Source organism: Mustela lutreola, chromosome 5, assembly GCF_030435805.1.
Source record: "Mustela lutreola isolate mMusLut2 chromosome 5, mMusLut2.pri, whole genome shotgun sequence".
NCBI lineage: Eukaryota > Metazoa > Chordata > Mammalia > Carnivora > Mustelidae > Mustela > Mustela lutreola.
Genome location: NC_081294.1, coordinates 147481991 through 147504685, shown reverse-complemented (window position 1 = coordinate 147504685; position 22695 = coordinate 147481991). Strand labels below are relative to the sequence as shown.

The 22695-nt window shown below is 47.3% G+C and overlaps 1 protein-coding gene and 1 pseudogene across 4 annotated transcripts in view; both read right to left on the bottom strand.

Moving 5' to 3' along the window:
- Positions 1-12308: 12308 nt before the first annotated feature.
- On the bottom strand, positions 12309-14372 carry LOC131831197 (uncharacterized; annotated as a pseudogene).
- Positions 14373-14524: 152 nt separating this feature from the next.
- Positions 14525-22695, bottom strand: part of SEMA6A (semaphorin 6A) — a 125614-nt gene continuing 117443 nt past the window's right edge. For all 4 annotated transcript variants that reach the window (XM_059175806.1, XM_059175804.1, XM_059175807.1 and 1 more), the window contains one exon: positions 14525-16644. In XM_059175806.1, the coding sequence (XP_059031789.1) occupies positions 15443-16644 (1202 nt within the window). In that variant the 3' untranslated portion in view covers positions 14525-15442. The remainder of the gene's footprint in view (positions 16645-22695) is intronic.

Below are 22695 nucleotides of genomic sequence, written 5' to 3'. Positions count from 1 at the left end.
CCCCCTCTACCTGCCTTTCTGCCTACTTGTGATCTCTCTCTCTCTCTCTCTTTCTCTCTGTTAAATAAATAAATAAATAAAATTTTTAAAAAAATAAAGAGAGAGGCCTTCCAAGGGTGGCGAACAGACGGGGAGAAGGGAAGTCACATTTGATTGTTCTAAACTGACTGTGTTCCTCCCCCCAGTTTTTTTTTTTTTTTAAAAGATCTTATCCATTTATTTGAGAGAGAGTAAAACAGAGCGAGAATATACAAGCAGGGGGAGGGGCAGAGGGAGAAGCAGCCTTCTCACAGAGCAAGGAGCCTGATACAGGACTTGATCTCAGGACCTTGAGATCATGACCTGAGCTGAAGGCAGGTGCTTAACTGACTCAGCTACCCAGGCATCCCAAAATTTATCTTTTTTAAAATGAGGGATTTGGGGCTCAGAGAGATTAAGTCATTTCCCCCCCCCAAAGACCCCAAGCTTTTCAGTGCTCATTCTTGAACCCCCAAATCAGACTATGCTCCCACTTTCTGTCCTTAGATGGCACGTGAGCAGTTCTCCAGAGGACAAGATGACGACTGATCTGCATGGAGTCTCTTCAGAGCCCAGGTATGCTACGATCTGGCCAGGCAGGATCGCTTCCAGGCCTCCCCTGACATCAGCCATCCTAGCCATCCACTCCCGCCCCTGGGCTCTTATCCCAGTTCCCCAGGCTGAGCCTCAGAGAGGCTGGTCAGTTTCTGCCAAGTGTGTGCATAGGGAGGTGAGGTACTTCGGAAGCTCGAGCCACCGTTCTGAAGTGGCCGCTGTAGCCTCACGTGTAGATGCTAGGAAAGCAGCAGTCTCTGGGACTACATCAAGACAGGGCCCTGGAGGCCAAGGGGCCCCAGATGGACGCAGAGAGCACCCTGCTTCTTGACTTTCTATGTTCTGAGTTCCAGGCTCTCGTGAGCCCCGTGAACTCTGGCAGCCAGTATGTGTGATGACCCCACGTCCTAATAACAAACTGTGATTGTACTTAACTGAAGCTTGACGACGTGTCGTGTTAGTTTGGTGCCAAGCTGCACCCTATGTCCAGAAGGTTCAGTGCCCCCTGATTCACCAGTGAATTGGTGAATTTGCTCTGTGCAAACTGCCTTAATCACCATGCCTTCCAGAAGATTGGCAAGGATGATTTAGCTGAATGATGCTGCCTATGGTCCCACTTGTTCTAGACGCATTACAGCGGCTCAGTCAGTAGCTTCCGTTTCCCATCTCACCTCCTCGTGTGCCGACACGCGCTCTCCCTGTCATACAGCGCTGGTCCCGGTCCTTAGGGGATGTGGATCTTCTACCATCTCTGTATTTGGAGAAGCTTTTGGCTCTGAAGCCTGAGCCTGAGCTTTCCGGGATACATCTGCTGAGGCATGAGTACTCACTACGGAGGGCATCTTTCTTTTGAAGATTCTGGGGAAAAGCCTTTGGTCTAGCTTGGGCCACCTGTCCACCTCTTGTTTCGGGGAGAGAGAGCAATCTTAATGTATGGCCCCATCAAGATCATAACAAAGGGGACGCCAACTCTCCAAAAGAAAAGTGGGATGATGCTGTTATTAAAAAACAAACAAGGAAACATGACCTCCAAATGTCCACCTTAAAAAAAAAGATTTTATGTATTTATTTGACAGAGAGATCACAAGCAGGCAGAGCAGCAGGAAGAGAGAGGGGGAAGCAGGCTCCCTGCTGAGCAGAGAGCCCGATACAGGGCTCAATCCCAGGACCCTGAGATCATCACCTGAGCCAGAGGCAGAGTCTTTACCCCACTGAGCCAGACAGGCGCCCCTTCAAATGTCCACCATTACCTGAGGCTTTTGTGTGTATCCTCTGCTCATTTTCCCCTGGGTCCTTACCGCACCAAGGCAAACGGGAAGGTTACTTTGTTCTCTCCCCATGTATCGCACTGTATTCATTTCAGTCCAGTTCCAGCTGCATTAAAAATGTGTAGGCTGGGGTTGTAGGGTCCCTCCAGGGCCTGCCACATCCTTTCGCGTGAGCTGGATCCCTTGAAGCCCTCATGATGACTGACCATCATGCCTGTCAATCTTCTTCTGTTGGTTTGGCATCTCATGGTTTTTTGTTTTCATTTTTGTTTTATTTAAGATTTTATTTATGTATTTGAGGGAGAGAGCGCACACAAGCAGGGGGTGAGGCAGAGGAAGAGGGAGAAGCAGGCTCCCCACTGAGCAGGGAGCCCCATGTGGGGCTTGATCCCAACAGGCTGGGATCATGACTTGAGCTGAAGGCAGCTGCTTAACCAACTGAGCCACACAGGTGCTCTCACGGTTTTTTATCTTAGTGAAAAGTCTTCAGGTTCTGGGTTTCCCTCCTCCTTCTTGGACAACTGTCCCATCCCAGTAAGTAATCCCAGTAAAGGTCAGTATTAAGTGTGTTTCAAAGACCCTAAAGACTTATACTCATTCTCCTCAAAGATCCTGAATGAGACACAATGGTATTGTCTTTAATTTGAAGAAGTTTCCTCCGGAAATAGCATGCTTACCCAGACTCAGTGATAGTGAAGGAAGGGTGCCTGGGGGTCTGCTGCCACTGCGAGACGGGGTCCATTACCAACAGTCCTCTGGCCCCACCACCTTCTCTGGGCTCTCCCCAGTTCTTTGCACAGATGTGGGGAGAGAGTACCCACGAGCGAGAACCTTCGCAGGAGGCTGAAGCCCCCTCCCACCCTTGCCCACCCACAGACACATCCCAAACTTCTTTAAAACAACATGATGATTTTCCTCTTCAGTTTTTGAACAAGTAAAACTTGAGGCTGGGATGCCTTATTTATTTTAAAATCAGACTTAACTCCTTCCCACACAGCCCAGATGTTCCTTCACTTTTCCTATTTTGATTTCCTCTTGACATGAGGGATGAATGATAGAAACTGGGGCCACCGGACGTGTTCCTGGAAACAGCCGTGAGCTCCTTGAAGGATTCCTGACCTGCAGACTCCCCCCATCCCTTGATCCAGAGTGTCCCTGCCACCTCTTGACCCTGGTGATCTTGCCTCTGAACTTGGGAAATGGGTAAGCCTGCTAATTCAGGCATCCTTGGCCAGCCTCCATACTCTGCCACATCACAAAGATGGGTGAAGTTCCAGAATAAAAATAAACCTAAAATAAACGGTATTTGAAGACCTTGAAACAGATTAGTTTAGACTGGGTTTGAAAAAAGATTGGTTTGGCAACCCCCCCCCTCCCCTTTCCTTTAATGTCTTTGCGGGGATTTGTTGTTGTTGTTTTTAAGTGATAGAGCAAAAAGTTCAAATTCTCTTCCTTTAATTTACTTCAAATTGCTGCAGAGAGTAATGAAGGCTCAACTTGGCTCTGATATTTTTCCTTTGTGTAAAGCGGACACTCAATTAACAAGAGGACACTCAGGCTGCTGGGGACCCAAGAGCTTCTCTACCCTTCTCGCTCCCACTGCAGGGAGAGGGAGAAGCAGATATTAAACACCGTTCAAAAAAAAAAAAAAAATTAAATAAGTGAAGAGGAGTCCTGGTCCTTGAACTACCTCTAAGAGATATCGTGTTACATTTTTTCAGGGTTTCCTAGGAAACCAGTTCCGTGTAAAAACGAATTCTTTGTCTTCTGCTCTTTGCAAAATTGTTTGAACCATCATATCTCATAAAAGGTTGCTTCACAGGCAATTTGAACAGCATTTAAAAAAAAAAAAGTTTAATCTGCAGTATGCTGCACCAACGAAGGCGATACACCTTTATCGGAGGCTTGAATGTCTGATTGTATTTGCTGCAAACGGATAAGATTATGCCATTATTTCTGAAGCGTGTGTGAAATCAAATCTTGTTGTCTTTTCCCCCTCCCAATCATGAGTCTCCCTCCACCCAACACACCTAAGTTGCACTAAAATATCTCCTAAAATAGTTTTAGGAGATTCTTATCAGCACTTACACAGCAAAGCATCAACAAGGGAGAAATAAACCCCTCCCTCCCTCTCTCTCTCTCTCATGTTTAGCGCCTATGGGCTTGGTCTCCAGAGCAGAGACATTGTGTGTCCCCAGTGCCACCCCCAACCAGGTCAGAATCCCACCAGGCCCTTTCTGCTGCCATGGGTCAGCTCTGATGTATATTCCACTACCCCTGCGGAATTCCGTGGGTGTGATGGTTTTGCAAACAAGGGGGTACTTGACCGTGCCCTGGGGCGGGGAATCTCAAGACGGGTAAGGTTTTAGGGTATTGGAAAGTTTGATGGCTTTAAACATTTGAAATCTCAGCTCCTAAATTTACGTCCTATGTGAAAAGCCCCCGGAAAATAGGAGGGGCATGTCCGCAGCATCCACGCAGACGCGCTCCTATGAATGTGTGGGGGATGGGCTGCATATCGCTGTCTGGGTTGTTGGACTTGTGGCTAAGGGCTTAGTCTGCCTACCATCCTCGGTGCCATTAATATAGGGTTCCCTATGGTGTTGGCTTTCTCATCTTTTTATTTTTTAAGATTTTAGTTATTTATTTAACAGAGAGAGATCACAAGTAGGCAGAGAGGCAGGCAGAGAAAGAGAGGGGAAGCAGGCCCCCTGCTGAGCAGAGAGCCCAATGTGGGTCTCCATCCCAGGACCCCGAGATCATGACCTGAGCCGAAGGTAGAGGCTTTAACCCACTGAGCCACCCGCTGAGCCACCCAGGTGCCTCTTTCTCTTGGTTTCTTACAGGCATTCTTGGTCATGTTAAAAAAGCATCCCCTAGGCCACCTTGCCTGATCAGATCCAGGATGATTAAAAACACCAGCCATGGGTTCACCCAAATGTACATTATGGGTCCATCAGTTAGTTACCAGCTCCCCGAATGTAGGAAAGTTCTTCAGTTTCTCTGTGCCTTATCTTTCAAATGCACATAACAAAGGGTAGGATTCTCATCAAATTAAAGGAGCTCATCCTGGTACCAGGCTTGTGCTGGTGGAAGTGGGGTCCATGCTGCGGCTCTTAGGACGATCGTGGTGGTAATTTTGTTTCTGTATGGATGAATTGTTGTACACCTACTATATATAGTTCCTGCCCTTGATATGCTAACAGTCAAATGGAGAAGCAGATCTTTCCAATGCATGGTGGTACATATTAGAGACTTTTATGCATGGGGTACTTTGGGGGAGGAGAGAAGGAGAGCCCCATCCTGCCTGGGAGCGCAGGGAAGGCTTGCTGGCGGCTGGGTTCCTAAACCAGGTCTTGATATAGCACATACACTGGCTGATTGAGTTTTATTTTTGTAAAGTGTGTCTATTCATGTATGCACGCATTTATGTGTCTACAGCACATTTGCACCATGCAGTGAGATGTATGTGTTCTTCTGTGTGCAGAATGGGGAAGCCTGCTGATTTTCTACAGGATCCGTTCCCTCTTGTGTCTTTAAAGTAGTGCACGAGGGCACCTGGGTGGCTCAGGAGGTGAAGCATCTGCCTTCAGCTCAGATCCCAGGGGCCTGGGATCAAACCCTGCATCGATCCAAGGACACCTGGCCTCAGGTACTGGTGGCCATGGGCATACACCTCGTGGACAAACGGGGTGAGTGACCGGGGTGAGTGACCTTTCAATTTTGTCCTTTGGAGTACATTCTGGGGTCCATTCTGGAGACCAGAGAGTCTGGCCTGGAGGGAATAGTTCAGGCCGAGCAGATAGGAAGTGTCCTTAGGTAGGAGGCAGAAGGCTTATTTAGTGGTGAGGGCACCTACCTGTCCTCCAGAGCCCCGGCATCGGGGGGAGGGAGGAGGAGGAGAGCAGCTCTCAGGTGCTGAGAGGACCCCAGCTCCCCCGTGCAAACATCCTGTGGCTGAGGGGGTTACCTGCATGACAAAGAGCCAGACTCTCAGGCCAAGCTCCTCTTCTGTTTAACCAGGTCTGGCTGGCTGCTTTTGTTGGCAGATGAGAATTTAGGAGAGAGAAAAAAAGAGACATTTTCATTATCAGCAGGATGGGGACTTCAATCATTTATTTAATTTGAAGATTTTGAGGACCGGGATCTTGGTTTGGAATGGCAAGCCGGAGGAGGAGGACACAGCGCGATATTTGAGTTTTCCAAGCGCTGGTAAACATTCACCTCGTGTGACTTTTCCACACTCCTGTGAGGCAGGCAGGACAGCCGTAACTTAAATCGACTTTGCAGATGGAGAAAATGAACCCCGGGAGAGTTTGAAAGACCCCCCCCCCCCCCCCGCCCCGCGAAACACAGAAGCCAGCTCGGACCGGAAGCCAGGCCCACAGACTCACAACGTGGGTGCTTCTGTCCAAGCTTCTTTGTGTTGCGAGAAGCAAAAACTCTTAAGTTGCCAGATTAGGGACAACTGCTCCTAGGATCCTCTGGGGGCTGGCCTTTGGAGGGGGAAGCGGGCCTTGGGGAATGTCACCCTCATGGTATCACTACCACCCAGTTCTTCCCTGGGCCCAGGCTTGTCTGCTGCTCTGGCCAAGTAATTAGAGAGGATCTTTCTGGGTCACTCTTTCCTGAGGACAAAACAAGCCCTTTGGTTTCTCGATTAGAAAGCTCAACAGATTGAGTGACAAGAAAAAGTTTTTGATCTTGCTCTTAGAGTCACCTAATTAAAATGAAATGCAGATGCCGAACACCTAGTAATTTTCACCTCACTTACTTGGGATCCAATTACAGGCCTTCCCTACTGACTTACACTGTTTAAATTACAAAGTCAGGAGAAAATATGACTATTTACCTATTTCTGTTTATACATATAAGTCTAACACGTTATCTTCTCTCCAACCAAGAAATGTGATCACAGGTCTTCTCTTCACCCTGGAAACAGAGGGGGATGAATCCTGGTCCTTAAATAAAATTAAACACCAATAAGAACTGAATTCAGACAATACCTGGGTCCAGCTTCAATAGACAGATCTGTTTCCCACACACCAAAAAATATATCCTTTCCCCAGGAATGTTCTAGAAGGCAGGTCTTTTCTGTTCAGCATGACTTTAGCATTTGGTGTGGTCCTGGAATGCATGCTTTGGCATAGAAGACTCCCTTTTTAGAGTCAGTTGGTTATTGACTGGCACCCTTCAGATTAGGGAAAGTCAAATGTTTCTGAAGGCTTGCTACCTTTCCTGAGAACAGAATTGAATAGGTAGCCCTGTGTAGCAGTTAGAATTACATACAAATTTTCTACCAAAGTTAGCAAAGTTGGTGGCAACCCAGCCTAAAATGCATTTTTGTGTCCTGGGAAAAGGCTTGGTGGGAACAGGGCTTCAGCTGGCAAACAAGCAGATGAACCCAAGAACAACCAACCAACCAAGCAGAAAGAGGACAATGGAGTTCTAAAAAGAACGGCCATTTTCCTCTCCCACTGAGTGACGTCTGTGTGCGGTTTCCTGTCATGGCGGTTGGTGGAAGACGCTGGCTTTTTCGCGGCACTGCAGAAGAGTTCTGTGTGGTGACTGGCTGGGCCATGCTGTCTCCCAGGCAGGAGGGAGGCCCGGTGTCCCATTGCGGAGAAGATGGTCCTGTCTCTTCTTCTCTTCTGCACTGAGGCACTCACACCAAGTAGCTTATTAATAATGGGAGGGCCAGTCTGCGGTCATAGCAACATAGAATATGTACAGTGATATGGAGGAGGAAGATACATACCGAGGGAGAGATAATCTCTACCTTCTGTCTCTTTCTGGGCAATTTTGCTAGCTCGCCACCAAGTTATCCCACCATTGACACCAGAGAGGAAGTCTTGGTGTCGAGTTGGTACCCTAAGTGGCTGATGGTGCCAACTTGAAAAGACAACAGTGATATTTCTTACTTATCTTTCCTTTCACACTTCCTTTATCTCCATCTTCTATGATGGGAAGGGTGAGCAAATTCTTTACCCTTGCAAGTGTAGGGCTCTTCTTCTCTGTTCCCAATCAACCCTGTGTTCTCTTAGACGCTTCTTAAACTTGTGATGTGTGCAGCTTGAGTAGGATGAAGAAGCTATAAAAGCTGGCCTTTCACCTCTTTTTTGGTCCACTGAGAGTCTGGCAGAAGTGGCAGGGTGCGTCTCAAGAAGGGAGGTCGCTGAATTTGGATTCGGCTCTCCCTTTTCCTGCTTTGTGGACAGTTCCTAATAACACTGCAGGCCTCAGGACTTTGCAGACGCAGGAAGGAAGAGATGTGTTCTTTAATGATGGAAAAATCTTAGAGCACAATGCCCTTAAAATAGAACGTGTGTGCCTAGCCTTTATTTTGGGGCCTTTATATTGTTATAATCATCTCTCCTGGGAAATGCTGTGGGAGGCTTTTCCCCTTTGGTGAAGCCTAGTGCTGGTGTAACCTGAGGTGTCCCCAAGAGGGCTGAAGGAGTGACGTTAGCTCACAGGTTTTTGAAACATTACTATATTTTCATGGTGATCCGTGATCCAATAGATTCCTTCTCTCCCAATCCCAGTCTCTGTAAACTGAGGACAATCGTACATGGGCTGACCTGCCCCACGAAGCTGTGAGGAGAATGAAGCCATATCATGGACACGATTAGGTTGCAAACTCTAAGATGCTATCAAGGTAAATTGTCATCATCGCTGACCATTGGAAGCCCTGCCTCCCTTGGGCGGTACCCTTCCCCTTCTAATGTCTTTGAAATAAACCTCAGCCCTACTGTTGAAATTCATGCTTTTGCACTATGTGTGCAGTAAGTTCAGTATCCACACCAGAGAACAGACACTAAGTTTGCCAAGGTCAGCTCACATCGTTACCAACCCCATAACACAATGAGGGCAGTTGTCACGATGAGCGGGAGAAAAGAGAGCGTTGGGCTCTCAACACAGATTTTCCATCATCTGGCTCATCCTAGGACCCCTGGGAATCCCGCCTGAATTTCTTTCATGTTGGTTTCCTGGCGTTTGGTATTGTGTCCAATGTCACTTTCCTCCATTTTTTTTTTTCTTTTTGGCTGAAAATCGTCCGTGAGAAATGCTTCTGATTTCATGGTTACCTATTTTTCCCCTTCATTAGCATCCCCTTATTTGGACCATTATTGCGGCCCATTAACAGGACCGATGACTTGCTCTGGGTATGTTAATGATTCTCAAGAGACTCTTCTATGTGAAAGTGATGAGAAGAATGAAAAAGTCACTGGCCACCTGAGTTTATTGTCAGCGGAGCTGGAAGGGGCCTGTGTCCAGGCACCTCCTCTTCCGTCCCTGAGACTATTGTTGATGACAGTTTCTTTTTTACCAGAACACGCTCAGGCGGAGCCCACGTTTTACTAGGAAAAGGGGCAAAAGATCTTCCAAAGGGTCCCCCTTCCACAAACACAGGCTCTGACCATTGGGACGTTTTGGGTATACCCAAGAGGAGAAAGCTTCGTGATAAGCATTTGTGGGTGCATGTCTGTGTGGACGTGTTTACAGAGGGGGATGGGGAACTCCCCACGACTCAGCTGCCTCTCTTGATTTGCTCAAATTTCATTTCCATTTGCTAGAGGGACATCTGCACATTTTTCTGCCCAGCCACATTTAATGCGCATCAGTGCAGCCCAGCCCTCTGTGGAGGTCACCCACCCCCCGCCCCCAGACATCCCCGGGGGGTTAGAGCTGAGGAGACACAATACTCTAAATGGAATATTGAAGATCCCCATCTGTCTGGCAGTCCCGATCAATAAATGGGAGCCCTTCCTTCCTGATTCTGTGCGAGAGACACGTCACCACCCGGGGTTAAGACAAGCGTGAGATGGGGGTTTCTAAGGGTTACCGAGTGCACGCACCCAGCTGTCACCGTGCTCAGCTAAGACGAGGATTATGTCCTTAATCATGTTATTTTGTTACAGAGGCGTTCTTTTAAATTCCCCTCGTCCCTTTCCCTCGAGCAGAAACATGCCAGTGCCTGACTTTGTAGGTGCCTTCTGGATACTTCTACGCTCAACTTCCCGTATGACTTTTTGTGAAAGAGCTTTTGTTTGGGCCGTTCAAACATAGGCACTGGGGTTCCGGGGTTATGCTTTGTGTGGCTTCTGCCAACTTATAAGGCTGAACTATGAGACCTGTTTGGGTTTACTTGACACGGAGGTTAAGGAAAGCTGGTGGTCTCAGATACCAGCTGTGGCCCCCTAGGCTGCCTAGCCCGTTGGCTGTATTGGGACAGCCACTTCTTCGGGCCTGCGGTCTAAAAGCCCTCTGCAGAAACCGCTCACCCTGCCACCAGCAAGCAACAACCGAAGAGCTGGGTTATCTGAGGCACTTCTTGAGTCTGAGCGAGGAGATCCCGGGGGCCCCAGCGAAAATGCCGGCTGCACCTGTCTGTTCTTGTCACCCCTTCACCAGACCGGAACAAAGCTGACTGCGGCTAGAGCCACCGTCGCGGGTATCCGGTTGCAATGCAGGGATGATCCGGCTTCCAACCGGTCTGATTCTAGCTCCAGCAGGCCCCCTCAACTCAGCCCCCAAGAAGGCATTTGGGGTGCCCCACCCAGGAAGGGGAAGGCGTGTTCTAAGGGCTGCGGGGGCATGGGGGAGGGGTTGGGCAGTGCATGTGGGCGGTGTGTTGAGGTCTTCCTAGCTAGTCTTGCTCTAATGTTATAAATGAATGCGGGTATGAGACAATACATCTGTTCTTGGAAGAGCTGCTCTCCCAACAGCTCTGGAATCACGGGCAAATCCTTTCATTAGCTGGATTTCAGCTTCCCCATTAAAAAAAAATTAAATAAATTCAGACGAGCTGTCGGTCATTCTTTCAGTTTTATATTTGGCTGGAGCTGGGCAGGGCAAACCCATGGGTCACACAAGGGGAAGGAAAGTCTTTGGTTTGGCACATTGGGGGGACGGTCACAGAGCTGATTCGGTTCAAGTTTCCTAAGAATCTGAAATCAGGCGAGGAGTTATTGCTCGCGGTGCTCCTACCTACTTGGCGTGCCGTTGGGCATGTTGCCCCGTGGCCACGGCCTTTCTCGGGACCAGTCCATTTTCCACATTGCTGACCGGTAGCTTTCTAAAGCACAGACACATGGGGCTTCTGCCTCGTCTACTCCAGATGCTCTCTGCTGCCCATTCGGCTCAATTCCCAGCACACGGTAACCAAGCCCTTCCTGGTCTCCCCTTTCCCAGCCTTGCTTCCAGCAGCTTCTCTCATAGACCCTGCTCCAGGCCTGATAAACCTTTTGTCTCTCAATGGCAGTGCACCTGGCCACATTGTACACGTCATCCCTTCTTCCTGGTCTCGCTGTCCCTAAAGAACCACCCTGGGGGCACCTGGGTGGCTCAGTCGGTTGAGGGTCTGGCTCTTGGTTTGGGCTCAGGTCATGATCTCAGGGTCCTGGAATTGAGCCCCAAGTCGGGCTCCACACCAGCGTGGCGGCATCTGCTTGAGATTCTCTCTCTCTCCCTCTGCCCCTCCCTCCACTCACACGCTCTGTCACTCACAAATAAATCAAGCTTAAAGAAAAAAAAAAAAAAGAACCAGCTCAAATGTAGTCTAGTGCTCCTCAACCTCCGGGCCACTCTCTCAGCACTTTGTTCCTGTGTCCTGGTGGCAGCTTCAGAGAGTCTGCCCATGTCTCCTTATAAGTGAGGAGCCAGGAACTGTATTCTAGACAGCTTCGTGCCTGACACGCCTGGCCCTCTGGGTGGGATTCCCGAAATGGAGCTGGAAATACCCAGAGGTAACTGCATCACTATAGGGGGGAACCGAGGCCCCACCCGTAGCTTCCCACATGCAAGCTGACTTAAAACACTTAAAAAAAAAATGACTTCAGAGGGTCAAAAGTAAAATACTGAGGCTGAGGGCTTATTTAAATAACGGTTTTAAAAATACTCCAGAGGGGAAAACCTTATCTCAGCATTTCGCAATGCTAGTGCGCAAAATAACAGGGTTACATCCCAATATGCCTCCACCCCAGTCTTCTGGGGTAACAAGCAAGAAATGCTAACAAGGGGTGAAATCCAGCACCCCCCCGCTTATTAATATGTAAAAAGGCTTAAGTCACATCTGGGCAAGAATCTATTTTTAGTGGACCCTACCTACTAAAATCCTAGTCTTGATCTCTTAAACTATCAAACCTGCCATAAATGTTTGATGGTGAACAAGCCCATAAAAAGAAAATGCGTAAAATGAATGGAGGGAGTCAGTGTGTGCCCTGCCTTTTAATTACTGGTGGCTTCTGCTACAACCCAGCTCCAGGCTGGGGTACAAGGAGAGAAAACACATCATAATTGGGGTTGGGGGTTGAGGGTGGGGCGGGGTGTGAGTACTGACCCCACTGTTGTTTATGCTCTGGAAACCAGACAGCGATGGGGAAAGAGTAGAATCCAATCCCAGGAGCGTGGGATTCAAAACAGAAAGAACTAAGAGATAAATAAAAGCATTCATGACACAAAGGGTAATGTAGAACAGTCTTGTTTTATTACTCTTAAGTAATAAAGAGCCTTTTCCTTGCTTTTTTTTTGTCTTTTTTTTCCCTTTTTTTTTCTTTTCTTTTTTTTCTTTTTTTTTTTCCTGTTTTACAACATACATTAAGTCATGAATCAGATGTTACGGGATGTGGAGATGGAAGGAAAGTTGGTGACATCACAATATTTTTTACAACTTTACAACCAATAGAAATCTTGAGTTTGTTGCATCTACCAGTGTCTAGCAAGGGTGGAAAGCAAAGGCACACTCAGGTTTATGGACCCTCCCCCCACACGCAGTGGGGGAAAAAAAAAAAAGAAAAGGGAAAAAAATACTTAAATGTAAAAGACCAGCTCAATACATATGGGCATTTTAGGGAGAACACCACAAGTGATAAGTTCTTGGGAGGTAGGGACGCAGGATGAAAGTTTTGACACAGGTCTCCGTAACACAGCTGAGGCAGTGAGGCCCACCCGTGGGGACACAAGAGTGGGTGCTGCCTGGTCAATACTCTTGGGGGACAAGCTTCGGGGAGAAGGGAAACAAGGATGATCGGTTTCTAGAAAAGACTTCTTCGCAGTTTCAGGGGTACAGAGTTCAGGGGATGTGAACATTGATTCCACTAACAAAAGAGAAGAGAAACATAACAACACCAAACAACAGAAACCTACCCCAAAGAGCAGCAAAGCTGCGAGGGAGGTTTGCAGGAACGCGAAGCTAATGCGGGAGTCCTCGAGACACACCTAGTCTCACTTTGATTACAGAGGTACCACTTTTGCACCAGCCAACTCAAAATTGTCCCCAATCGTCTTTTTTTAAAAGATTTTTTTTCCTTTTTTTTTTTTTTCTTTTTAAAGACAAGACCAAACCCAGAAGATCAAACTGGAAATAAAAAGAGACCAAGAGGCCACTAAATATACTGCTTAACTATAAAAACAGTTAAACAGTTTCTACTTTAAAAACACAACCCCAAACAATGCTCACTGTTTACATTCTGTTGACAGTTCTTTTGTTCATGATAGAGTAAACAATAGTCCCCTCTGTGTCCTCCTGCTAAAAAGAACCAAGGGGGGGCAAGCACACCCCCCTACCCCGCCCCTGTACAAACAATAACAACAAATGGATGAAGAAGTGTGTTAAAAAATTGAAAAAATCCTCTGCCCCAATCAATGTTTTTGCAGCATCCATTGTGGTTGGCTTTGTACTTGGAGTTACTGTTCCATCACAGCATGGACCAGCCCGCCTGCATCTACTTCCATGTCATTTCTTTGTGTGCTGAGCCCACGGCTTGAAGACATCTCCCAGGTGCCCAACAACTGCGCCCACGGCATGTTCTCCAGCCAGTGGACCCAACGGAAATGAGGGCTGGGACGTTAGTCCCTTCTCTGCTGGTCAATAAGGATATCACCGTGTTGAAATGATCTGAGAATACCAGGGAAGCAGGGAGCTCTGGAGGGAGACAGGGTATTGCCACCCACCACACTGGTGTCCATGCTGGGTAGCATGGCCAGGGGGTGGTTGGAGTTGGCACTAGAAGGAAGTGTGAATTGGAGGGTGTGCTGCCGCCTAGCTCTCCCAGGGGGCAGGCTTCTAACCACCGCCATTGCATTCTTCTTCCATCTGCTAGATGCTAATCTTTCCGGAGGGCTGGAGTGGGGGTGGGGGGAGGGAGGGTCAAATAAATATCTGCATTTATTTCAAAAGGCGGGAGGAAAGTTTATCATAACGACAGTTTACAAGTGTACACAACTCAGGTGTAAGGCACAAATTTACATGTGGAAAAGAGGCTATTCACAGATGTAACCCCACGAAAAACCCGTGTGAGCAAACCATTAATTTATGCAAGGTAGCAGCCAGCATATTAATTAGTTCACGCCTTTAGTGGATTTTGTTTGCTGTCTCACATGCAAGGTGAAATGAGATGGGTATCACAAGCTGGTGCCTTCACAGAAAGTAAGAACCACTGACAAAGCCATGTTGGCAGCAACGGGACGCAGGACATGTCTTTCTAAAAGTTCCTCTCCCGGATGCTTTGTAAGTTAGGATCTGGAAGGACTTTTAAACTAATTAATTTTTTGCATGTTATGGGCCAGAGACCTGACCAGCAAATTAATGGGTTGATTTAAATAAATATTCCCCTCTCAACTTTTTCCTTTAGCTAGAGATCAGACAGTCCAAACACAAAGCTCAGAATTGCAGCTCCAACTTATTTACTCAGTGAATTTATTGTAAAAATAAACTCAATTATTCCAGTTAATGGATTTCCCGTTAAATAGTTTAACTTTCAAGGGGCCTTTCTGAAGCGCTGTTCATAGGATGGTAGGTGGAAGAGTCCTTTTCTTAAGGAAAAAAAGGGTGAACAATAAATAAAGAGTTACTTGCGTTAACGGTCACGTTATTTCATTAAAAGAGAGGAGCAGAAATCTATGACATAGTTGCCCAACATGGCATTCATCTGCTAATAACAGAAAGCTGTAACACTGGTGGGCATTTCACAGTATCTGCGCATAGTAAACTTCTGCCATTGTTAAAGTCTGAGTTAGAATTATCAAGGAATTCTTTATTTTTTTATTTTTTGTCTTTTTAATTTTCATGATTTTTAAAAAACGTGTTTTGTGTTTTGCCGGTGGAACGCCAGCCCTGCTGGGCAGCGCCCCGTGCAGTCCTGGACAACAGGTTGCAGTCATTGTTCCCCTGCAGGTGCGCACGGTGTGGGTGTGGGCGTGGGCGTGGGGCGTGGGTACGGGTGTGGGCCGGAGCGCGTGCGCGTGCGCGCGCGCGCGCGCGCGCGCATGCGTGTGAAGGTTGGGTGGGGGGGTGGGTATGTGCTTTTGGCTCATGTTTGTGAAGAGAATTCAAGTCTCTCGTGAGTCCGACCTGCTGCACGGCGTGAGGGGACAGTGAAGTCAGAGAATGGAGGTGAGTCCCGCGTCGCAAACCTTCACCCCACCACGTGGCCCAATTTTCCAGAGTCCCCCTGCGCCCCCGAGGGGGGGACCCAGCGTCCTCCGCGCCGCCGCGGCCATCTTGGTCTGGTGGGTACTCAGGCAGTGGAGGGCCTCGCCGAGCTGGGCGCGCGCCCGGCCGTTCCTGCTGGTTCGACACCTGACCCCTCCCCCTGGGATTATGTACACGCGTCATTGGGCTTCATGGATGTGGAAAGGGGAGCGAAGGAGGGTTTGGGGGGCACGTCCGGCTTTAGCGAGGGGGTGCGCTTCAGCCCGGACCTCGTCAGCGAGTTGTAGGCGTTGAGGCTGGGCTGCCGCGAAACAGTCACGGCCTGGCCGGAGGGCTGCGCGCCGTGCACCTGGATCGAGTCCACCCTCTGCGGGGCGGGGGGCGGGTTATCTCCCCGGCCAAAGCTCTGGTTTCTGGACAGGTGGGAGGAATTGGAGCAGTTAGTATTGTTTCTTTTGAGAGTGGTGGCCTGGTGGCTTCTCGTGAGCGAGTTCGTGGTGGGGTAGCTCCTCTTATAGTCAAGGCCGTAGGAGGAGGAGTGGTGCATTTCCAGCCGCTTGCTCAGGCCGTTCTGAGACAGGGAGGCTCCCGGAGGGCCCAGGGAGGCTTCCCGCTGGGGGACTTTGGGGGGCAGGCTGTCCAGGTTGTCCACCAGGTTCACCCCGTGGTTGGGGCTCTTGCTGCTGAGATGCTCCTTGATGGTTTTATACTCCAGGGTGGCGGCCTGGTCCTCCAGCGCCATCTGGGCCACCTCGCTCATTTTGGGCTGGTCCACGTACTCGTGCTGGTAGCCCTGCTGCGTGATGGGCAGGACCACCACGCTGGGGATGTGGCTGGGGGAGGCCCGCAGGGGCAGGTCCGTGGGGATCACAGGGGAGCCCATGGGGGGCATGTCCTTGGTGCAGGCGTTGATGAGGTTCTGGTTCCTCTCCCACTCGCGGCTGCCGCGGCTGGGCTTCCGCTTCTGCTGCAGCGTCGGGGTGGACTCTGGGGTGGGCAAGGCCGCCAGGTCTAAGTGGTGCTGATCAGCCTTGATGAGCATCTTGGCGGTGTTTCCGGGCGTGGCGAGCTTGCCGTTGTGCATGAGTGGCGTGAGGATGGCCTCCGGCTTCGGGTCTTTGGACTGGGTGTCCCCAAAGAGGCCACTGAGCTTGGTGACGCTGCTCATGGAGCCCCGGCGCGAGTGGGTGAGCTCCTTCTCCTTGCGCTGCACGGAGGACACGTCCTTGCGCCTGTGGTCGCAGACGCAATAGACGATGATGCCGGAGAAGACGGCCCCCATGACAAAAGCCAGAATGACCGCAATGGCCAAGAGGGTGACAGGGACGAGCTGGTCATGGCCTTTGAGGTAACTTTCCCGAATCACTCCTGCAATAGACATCGTATTGGGTGTTAAGAAGTGAAAGCACGCCGCGGGGCTTTATTTTTGTTTGGCGTTCACCCCGTTAATTAATAACAGTAATAAGTGACAATAGCACCTCTGCCTAACTTGTCTTGGGGCGCAGCTTGCCAGACATTAACTAATTAATCCTCTCCAAGTCGCCTCCCCTCCCCATGACATATGTAAATAGACTTCATTTGTTGCCTTCTTTGTGTTCTGAAAAAGTGCCTTTTTTCCTACACCTTCTCTCAAGCATATGCTCTTTCTACTTGCTTCAGTCTGTGGAATAGGACAGTTTTCATTTACAAAATTTGTCGTTCCCCCCCCCCCCCCAATCTTTTCTCAGTCTTCCTCTCAGGAAATTGGGATAAGGGAGATACTTTGAATCTGGGTGGTGGGTGGGGAAGAGGCAACAATTTTATGCCTGTTAAATGAACAAATGGCCCAACGCTCCAGGGTTCCAAGGTCTTCTCTGCTGACCCCTTTGTGGGCACCATGGCCTCTGTCTGGAGAAAAAGCTATGTGTGCATTTCAGGCAACTGGAAGAAAGACCTTGTGTGTCATTTATGGTGAAAAAACCAAAAACCAAAAACCAGCTAAAGCTCACATTACAAATGTTTATGCTGATTTTGTATCATCCTTCAAAAAACAAAAAAACCAAAAACCCATGCACACTCAATTTCAGGTAAATATGCTGAATATTTGAACGGAGCTCTTCCCTTACTTGAACTGAAAGAATATTTAGAAAAAAAAAAAAAAAAGACCATTTGGGGCCCTGGAGTGGGTTTGAGAAGTGTCAGGTCTCATTATTATGGCTAGAATTTGCTGTCACGGTGAGATTCTTCAGCAGAGCTAATCTCTTCAATTTAATAAAAATTATGTGACTACACCCGTCAATAATCTTACACTACATTAACCCAGAGGCTGTGTTTCTGAAGAAAGTTGCCTTCCCTGTTCCTGCTTAATCAGCCACCAAGCTGAGGGACTATAATCAAATGCAAACACTGAGACTTTTATTTTTTAATACCAAGTGAGAATACACATCACAATTGTCAGATCTTAAGTGCTTGATGCGGTAGGTAAAAAATAAAATCTCAAATACCTCAATTCCTGCCTCTGGAGAGTGGAAGAACATGAATACATTAGAGGCACAGCATGGGCTGAGGAAATGTAAACATTGTTCCTATTATGGAAATGATAGTAAGACAGAAAATGTACCTTCTCTGGTCTCAGGAGACACATTTTTCATCTGCTAAATCAACTCTTTCTGGAATATGTTTAATGTATTTTACTGGCAGATATCACTGGCACAGAATTAGAATGAAATGAAATAAAAACCTCTACCCCTTCCTAAACCCACAACACGCAGCCCTTCAACTTCTGCTGAAATGTTTCCTATGTCACAGCTGAGACCTTGTAATGCAGCTTTGTCATAGGGTCTTTCTGCTAAAATATTTTGATTAGGGAAGCAATGGTTTTAAATCTCAGGTACCTCTGCCTGTGGGAGAGAACATTCTCTTTCTCTTTTCTTTCTAAACATTTCTCCTCCCCTCTCTTGTGACATCACAGTTGGTTGCTGTGGAAATGATTGTCCTATGACAAAGGATTGCGACTTCAGGGGGAATAAATAGAAGCATCTCTTGAGAAACATCAGGGGGAATAAATAGAAGCATCTCTTGAGAAACAAAGATTCTGTGATTAAACAATTGCCCTTGGTAATGAAGGGCAGGGCAGGGGATTCACCCCTGGGGGGTAAGGATGTGTAAGATGGCAAGACCCTGAATAATTTCCAAATGTGACACTTCTTAAATATTTCCAGATTTATCTTCGTGAACTTTTAAGGGTTGGAAATGGAGAAGCAAAGAAACAGCAGGAAATTAGGCTATAACTCACACCTTTTATAACCCGGAGCTCCCCAAACTTTGAGGTGTCTTGCTTTCAAATACATTTAAATACCTAGTTACCAAGAAACTGTGTTAATGAAAATTTCTTCCTTAACTTTGCATTTCCTTGTTGTAATGCTAAAATAGCAACTGATTTTCTTTCAGTTTTGATTGTTTGGGGTTCTGTTGAAGATCATTTTTAACCACCTATGTACAATGGCACAAAAATGTACACCTGTGAATAAAATGGGTTTAATTTCCATCATTGACTTGGAGATCTCTGGAATGTAACCACAGGGTAGACCTCACCGATGCGGGTGTGGGGGGTACCAGGTAGGTTTTTCATGGCAGTGGGCATTTCAGATATCCCCTCCTGGCAATCACCTTCATGGGGGCTATGTTTTCCCAATAAATGCATCCTTAGAATAACAGGTATCTACAATTGACTTTGGTATTTTATGATTTAAATTCACCTCTCAGCTTAAGAGGAACAGGGAAAGAAGGCGGCTCAAGTAGTTCATTTGTCTCATTCATTGTTTAATTGGGAATATTGCAAAAATTTCAAGTTTATTCATGGCTTTTTTTTACTTAAAGCTATTCTTTTTTCATGTCTGAATGTCCTTGACTATCTTAATCTCATGGAAACCACTTGCTCTTTCACTGGGTCAGACTTTTCTAGGGGATGACATTTGAGTTCAGGTTTTTGGCTGTTAACAAATCAAGTAGGATATGACCTTTGAGAAAAATGGTGTCTCAAACAGTCCCCCTACCCCCATCTCATTTTGTTATGTAAATAGTGCCCTTAAAAGCCTGCATCTCTTCACTTTTGAGATATCTACCCCAAAGCAGGTGGCCTTGCCTCATTTGCTTGTGCAAATTCAGAAATCCCATGTACAGAGTTAGAAACAGATCAGAGATTAAGTTGAAAGCACAAGTCAGGAAGATAAGTTTTAAGTCATTTTTGGAAAATGCCTTCCAAACTTAAAGCTTTCTGCTTAAACAAGGAAAAGAGCAAAGGGGCATTCATAGAAATGATTAAATCAACTTTGTGACATTGGCCACTGTGAAGGATTGAACATAGTGGTCTTGTCAGAGACGTAGGGGGTGGGTGATGGTACAAGCAACACCAGAGATCTCCACGGGCCTGGGGTCTTTGGAGCCCATGTACTGCTGGGTGACCTTTTGGCCCATCTCTGGGTCTCAGTTTTTTTCATTTGTGTTGTGGGGTTAATACACTTTAATGCCTTACTGGGTTCTTGCAAGAATCAAATGAAATAACGAATAAGAAAGAACTTAAATGCTGTAGTTTGCTGGACAAATCTGTAGGTCGAAAGAAGAGACCTGGTGGGCCAGCAGCTCATGGAGGGCTTAAGAATTAACAGCTACAACCTCTCCATTTGGTTGCATTTGCTATGGGTCTCCCCGGGGAGGGGGACAGACCTGTTCTTCTCAGCTCCAAACCTTGTACCGTCCAAATGTTGCCAAAGGGATTATGTTGGGGCAACATAAGGGAACACGTACCTCTGTCTCAGGACTGCCCATAGGTCCTGCATTTTGAAATAAGTAAAACAACAAAAGCAGGAAATGTTGAGCAAAATGAAGCAATTCTAGTTAGATGCCCACTGGAGTAATAATCCTGCATCTGGCCCCTTGAGGGTGGGCCCTTTTTTTTTTTTTTTTTTTAAATGCATTTCTAACCCTCACTGTCACCAGAGCTCCTTAGTTGGGCACTTAATAAATGATTATTGGATAAATGGTTTTGCAGTACATTGAACAGGCACTTTCAAATGGGCCTCTAAACTTGGTGGGACATTTTTGCAGTGACCATAACCTTCTGAATTTGCAGAACCAAGTTATATCTCCATTCAAAATATAGTCATACTAACATCCATTAGACAAATGAAATCCATAAAGGTGCTCAGTATATGTTCAAAATAATAATATAAACTATTTCAAAAATGAGAAATTCATTCTGAGATAATTCCAAAAGAGATGATGAGGGTAGATGGGTTACTTGTAACTGGCTTGTCTGGTTGAGTTGAGTAATTGAATAATTTGAAATAAATACAGCTCTGCCAAGGGAGCTGGTTGAACGTCATCAGTGCTTCACATGCTGCATGTAAACTCTGGCACGTGGAGGGGCTTTTGTAGGGGGAAAGTCCCTCTCCAGGTATCTCCCCTGCCCCCCACCTCCCAGGGAGACCAGTAAGACCTGGCGTCTCTATCCTGGAGCACTGAAGTGCCTTCCTTTACCAACTCCTGGGCCTTCAGCTCTCCACAGTTGAAAATGGGGCATTATGATGAAAACAGTATCTGAAATATCCTTTGCATTGATTCATTAACCACCAGCTATTTCTCACCAGTCATGAGGTGCTAAATGGTTATTCTTTCCACCTTCCTATTGCAGGAAGCAAGGCACACAATGGCTTAGAGATTTCTCTGAAATCGGGCCTTAAATTGGCAGAACTGAGAAAGAAGAGAATCTTCACTTTTTTCTCCCCCCCGAGGTGACAGAGTTTTCAGATGCCTGAGGGATGCTAGAGGGAGGTCTCAGAGGGACAATGGGCTGCTCGGTAGAGGCTGAAGCAATGAAAAGGTTATGAAAAACCCCACCCTCCAGGCCCCACAAAATGTAATTAAAATAAGAACAGTTACAAAGCGTAAAGAGGAAGTCCAACACAGTTGTGAATTTTCCTATGATGATCATGTGAAGGCATTTTGAGATTTCAGACATCAGATTCTTTATTTAGAAAACAGTGAATGGTTTCTGGTAGCCCTGCTGTGGGATTGTCTGCAATTGTCTGGTCTGCATGGCAAGCCCAGTGACAGGCTCCAGGACGGCATGTCCCAGAAAAGATCTCCTAACTCAGGGTTGAACTGGGATGTTCTTGGTTCCTTTACTCTCATTGTCATGGCATAACAAGGGTTCAGCTCCCATCTTTGTGGGTGCCTTCAGCAAACATTTCCTGAGCACAGACCAAAGCACTGTGCCAGGTGTTGGAGACAAAGTGAAGGGAGGCACAAACCCTGCCATCCACTAGGGGAGAAGGCCTGTGCTAATGCATGAACTGCTTCCAGAGTGGGGAAGCGCCATGAGATGCATTGCTTCTAGCTCAGGATGTCCGCTGAAGCAGAACAGTAAGAGCTAGTATTTGGAGGGAAGAAAAGTGGAAGCTGTGTTCCTTGTGGTGAATGGCCTAACTCCCGTCTAGTCTCTCATGCTCTAGGCACGAGCTGCTTGGCTGAACTCTCCCTTGCTTCTGGGCATTTACACAGGCTGTTCCCTGTGCCTGGAATATCCCTGCTCACCCCTCATTTTTCCGACCTCGTCCTTAAGGCCTTAGCTTAAATGAGGAAATCTTTTCTAACTTACTCCAACCAGGTTAGCTCTTCTATGAGTGCCCCGGCGATCTGCACTTCTTTCTTAAAGTCACCACTCTTATATGTTACTTTATGTTTGTTTTTTTCACCTAGATTGTTTTAGGAGGGAGATTCACCCCTCAGTTTCCAGGGATGCAGGTGCACAGTAAGTATCTGCTAAATAAATAGTGAATGAATGCAGGAGGACTTGGCAGAGGAAAAGTAAGAGCAAGAGCTAAAGACCATTTAGAAGCAGACAGTGGAAAGCCTTGAATGACTGAAAAAGAGATTTAGAATACACGTCCATTTTGAAGGAAAGTTCTTGGTTAAATTTACCTGCAATTTTAAGGGTTGTCTTGCCTGAGAGAGCTGACTTTCAGCTTATTCTGCCTGATGTGGGATCCACCCTTGAAAAACAGCTGGCTTCAGAGAGTCAGTACCTTTGTGTCAGGAGCACAGCTAGTCCACCTAAGTTTATTTTCACTGTTTTTAATTTAAAATGAAAGCTTTTTTTTTCACCTACACTTACCCCCTGCACCTAACAGAAATAGCTGGGAGAGGGCTGTCCTGTCAAAGCATGAAACGAGACAAATGCAAACACATAAACTCAACTGCACCTGTTAAGCCACATGCCAAGGAAGAGCCCTCCCCACAGCCACCCCATTACCTTACTCAGTACAGGAGCCCCCAGCAGCCAGGCCATGAAATGGTTAAGTGCGCACTTTCCCCTCTCACCCCTGCTCACTGGACTGCCTGTTTCGGAGCTGCTGTGATATGATGGATGTGTCTGTCTCC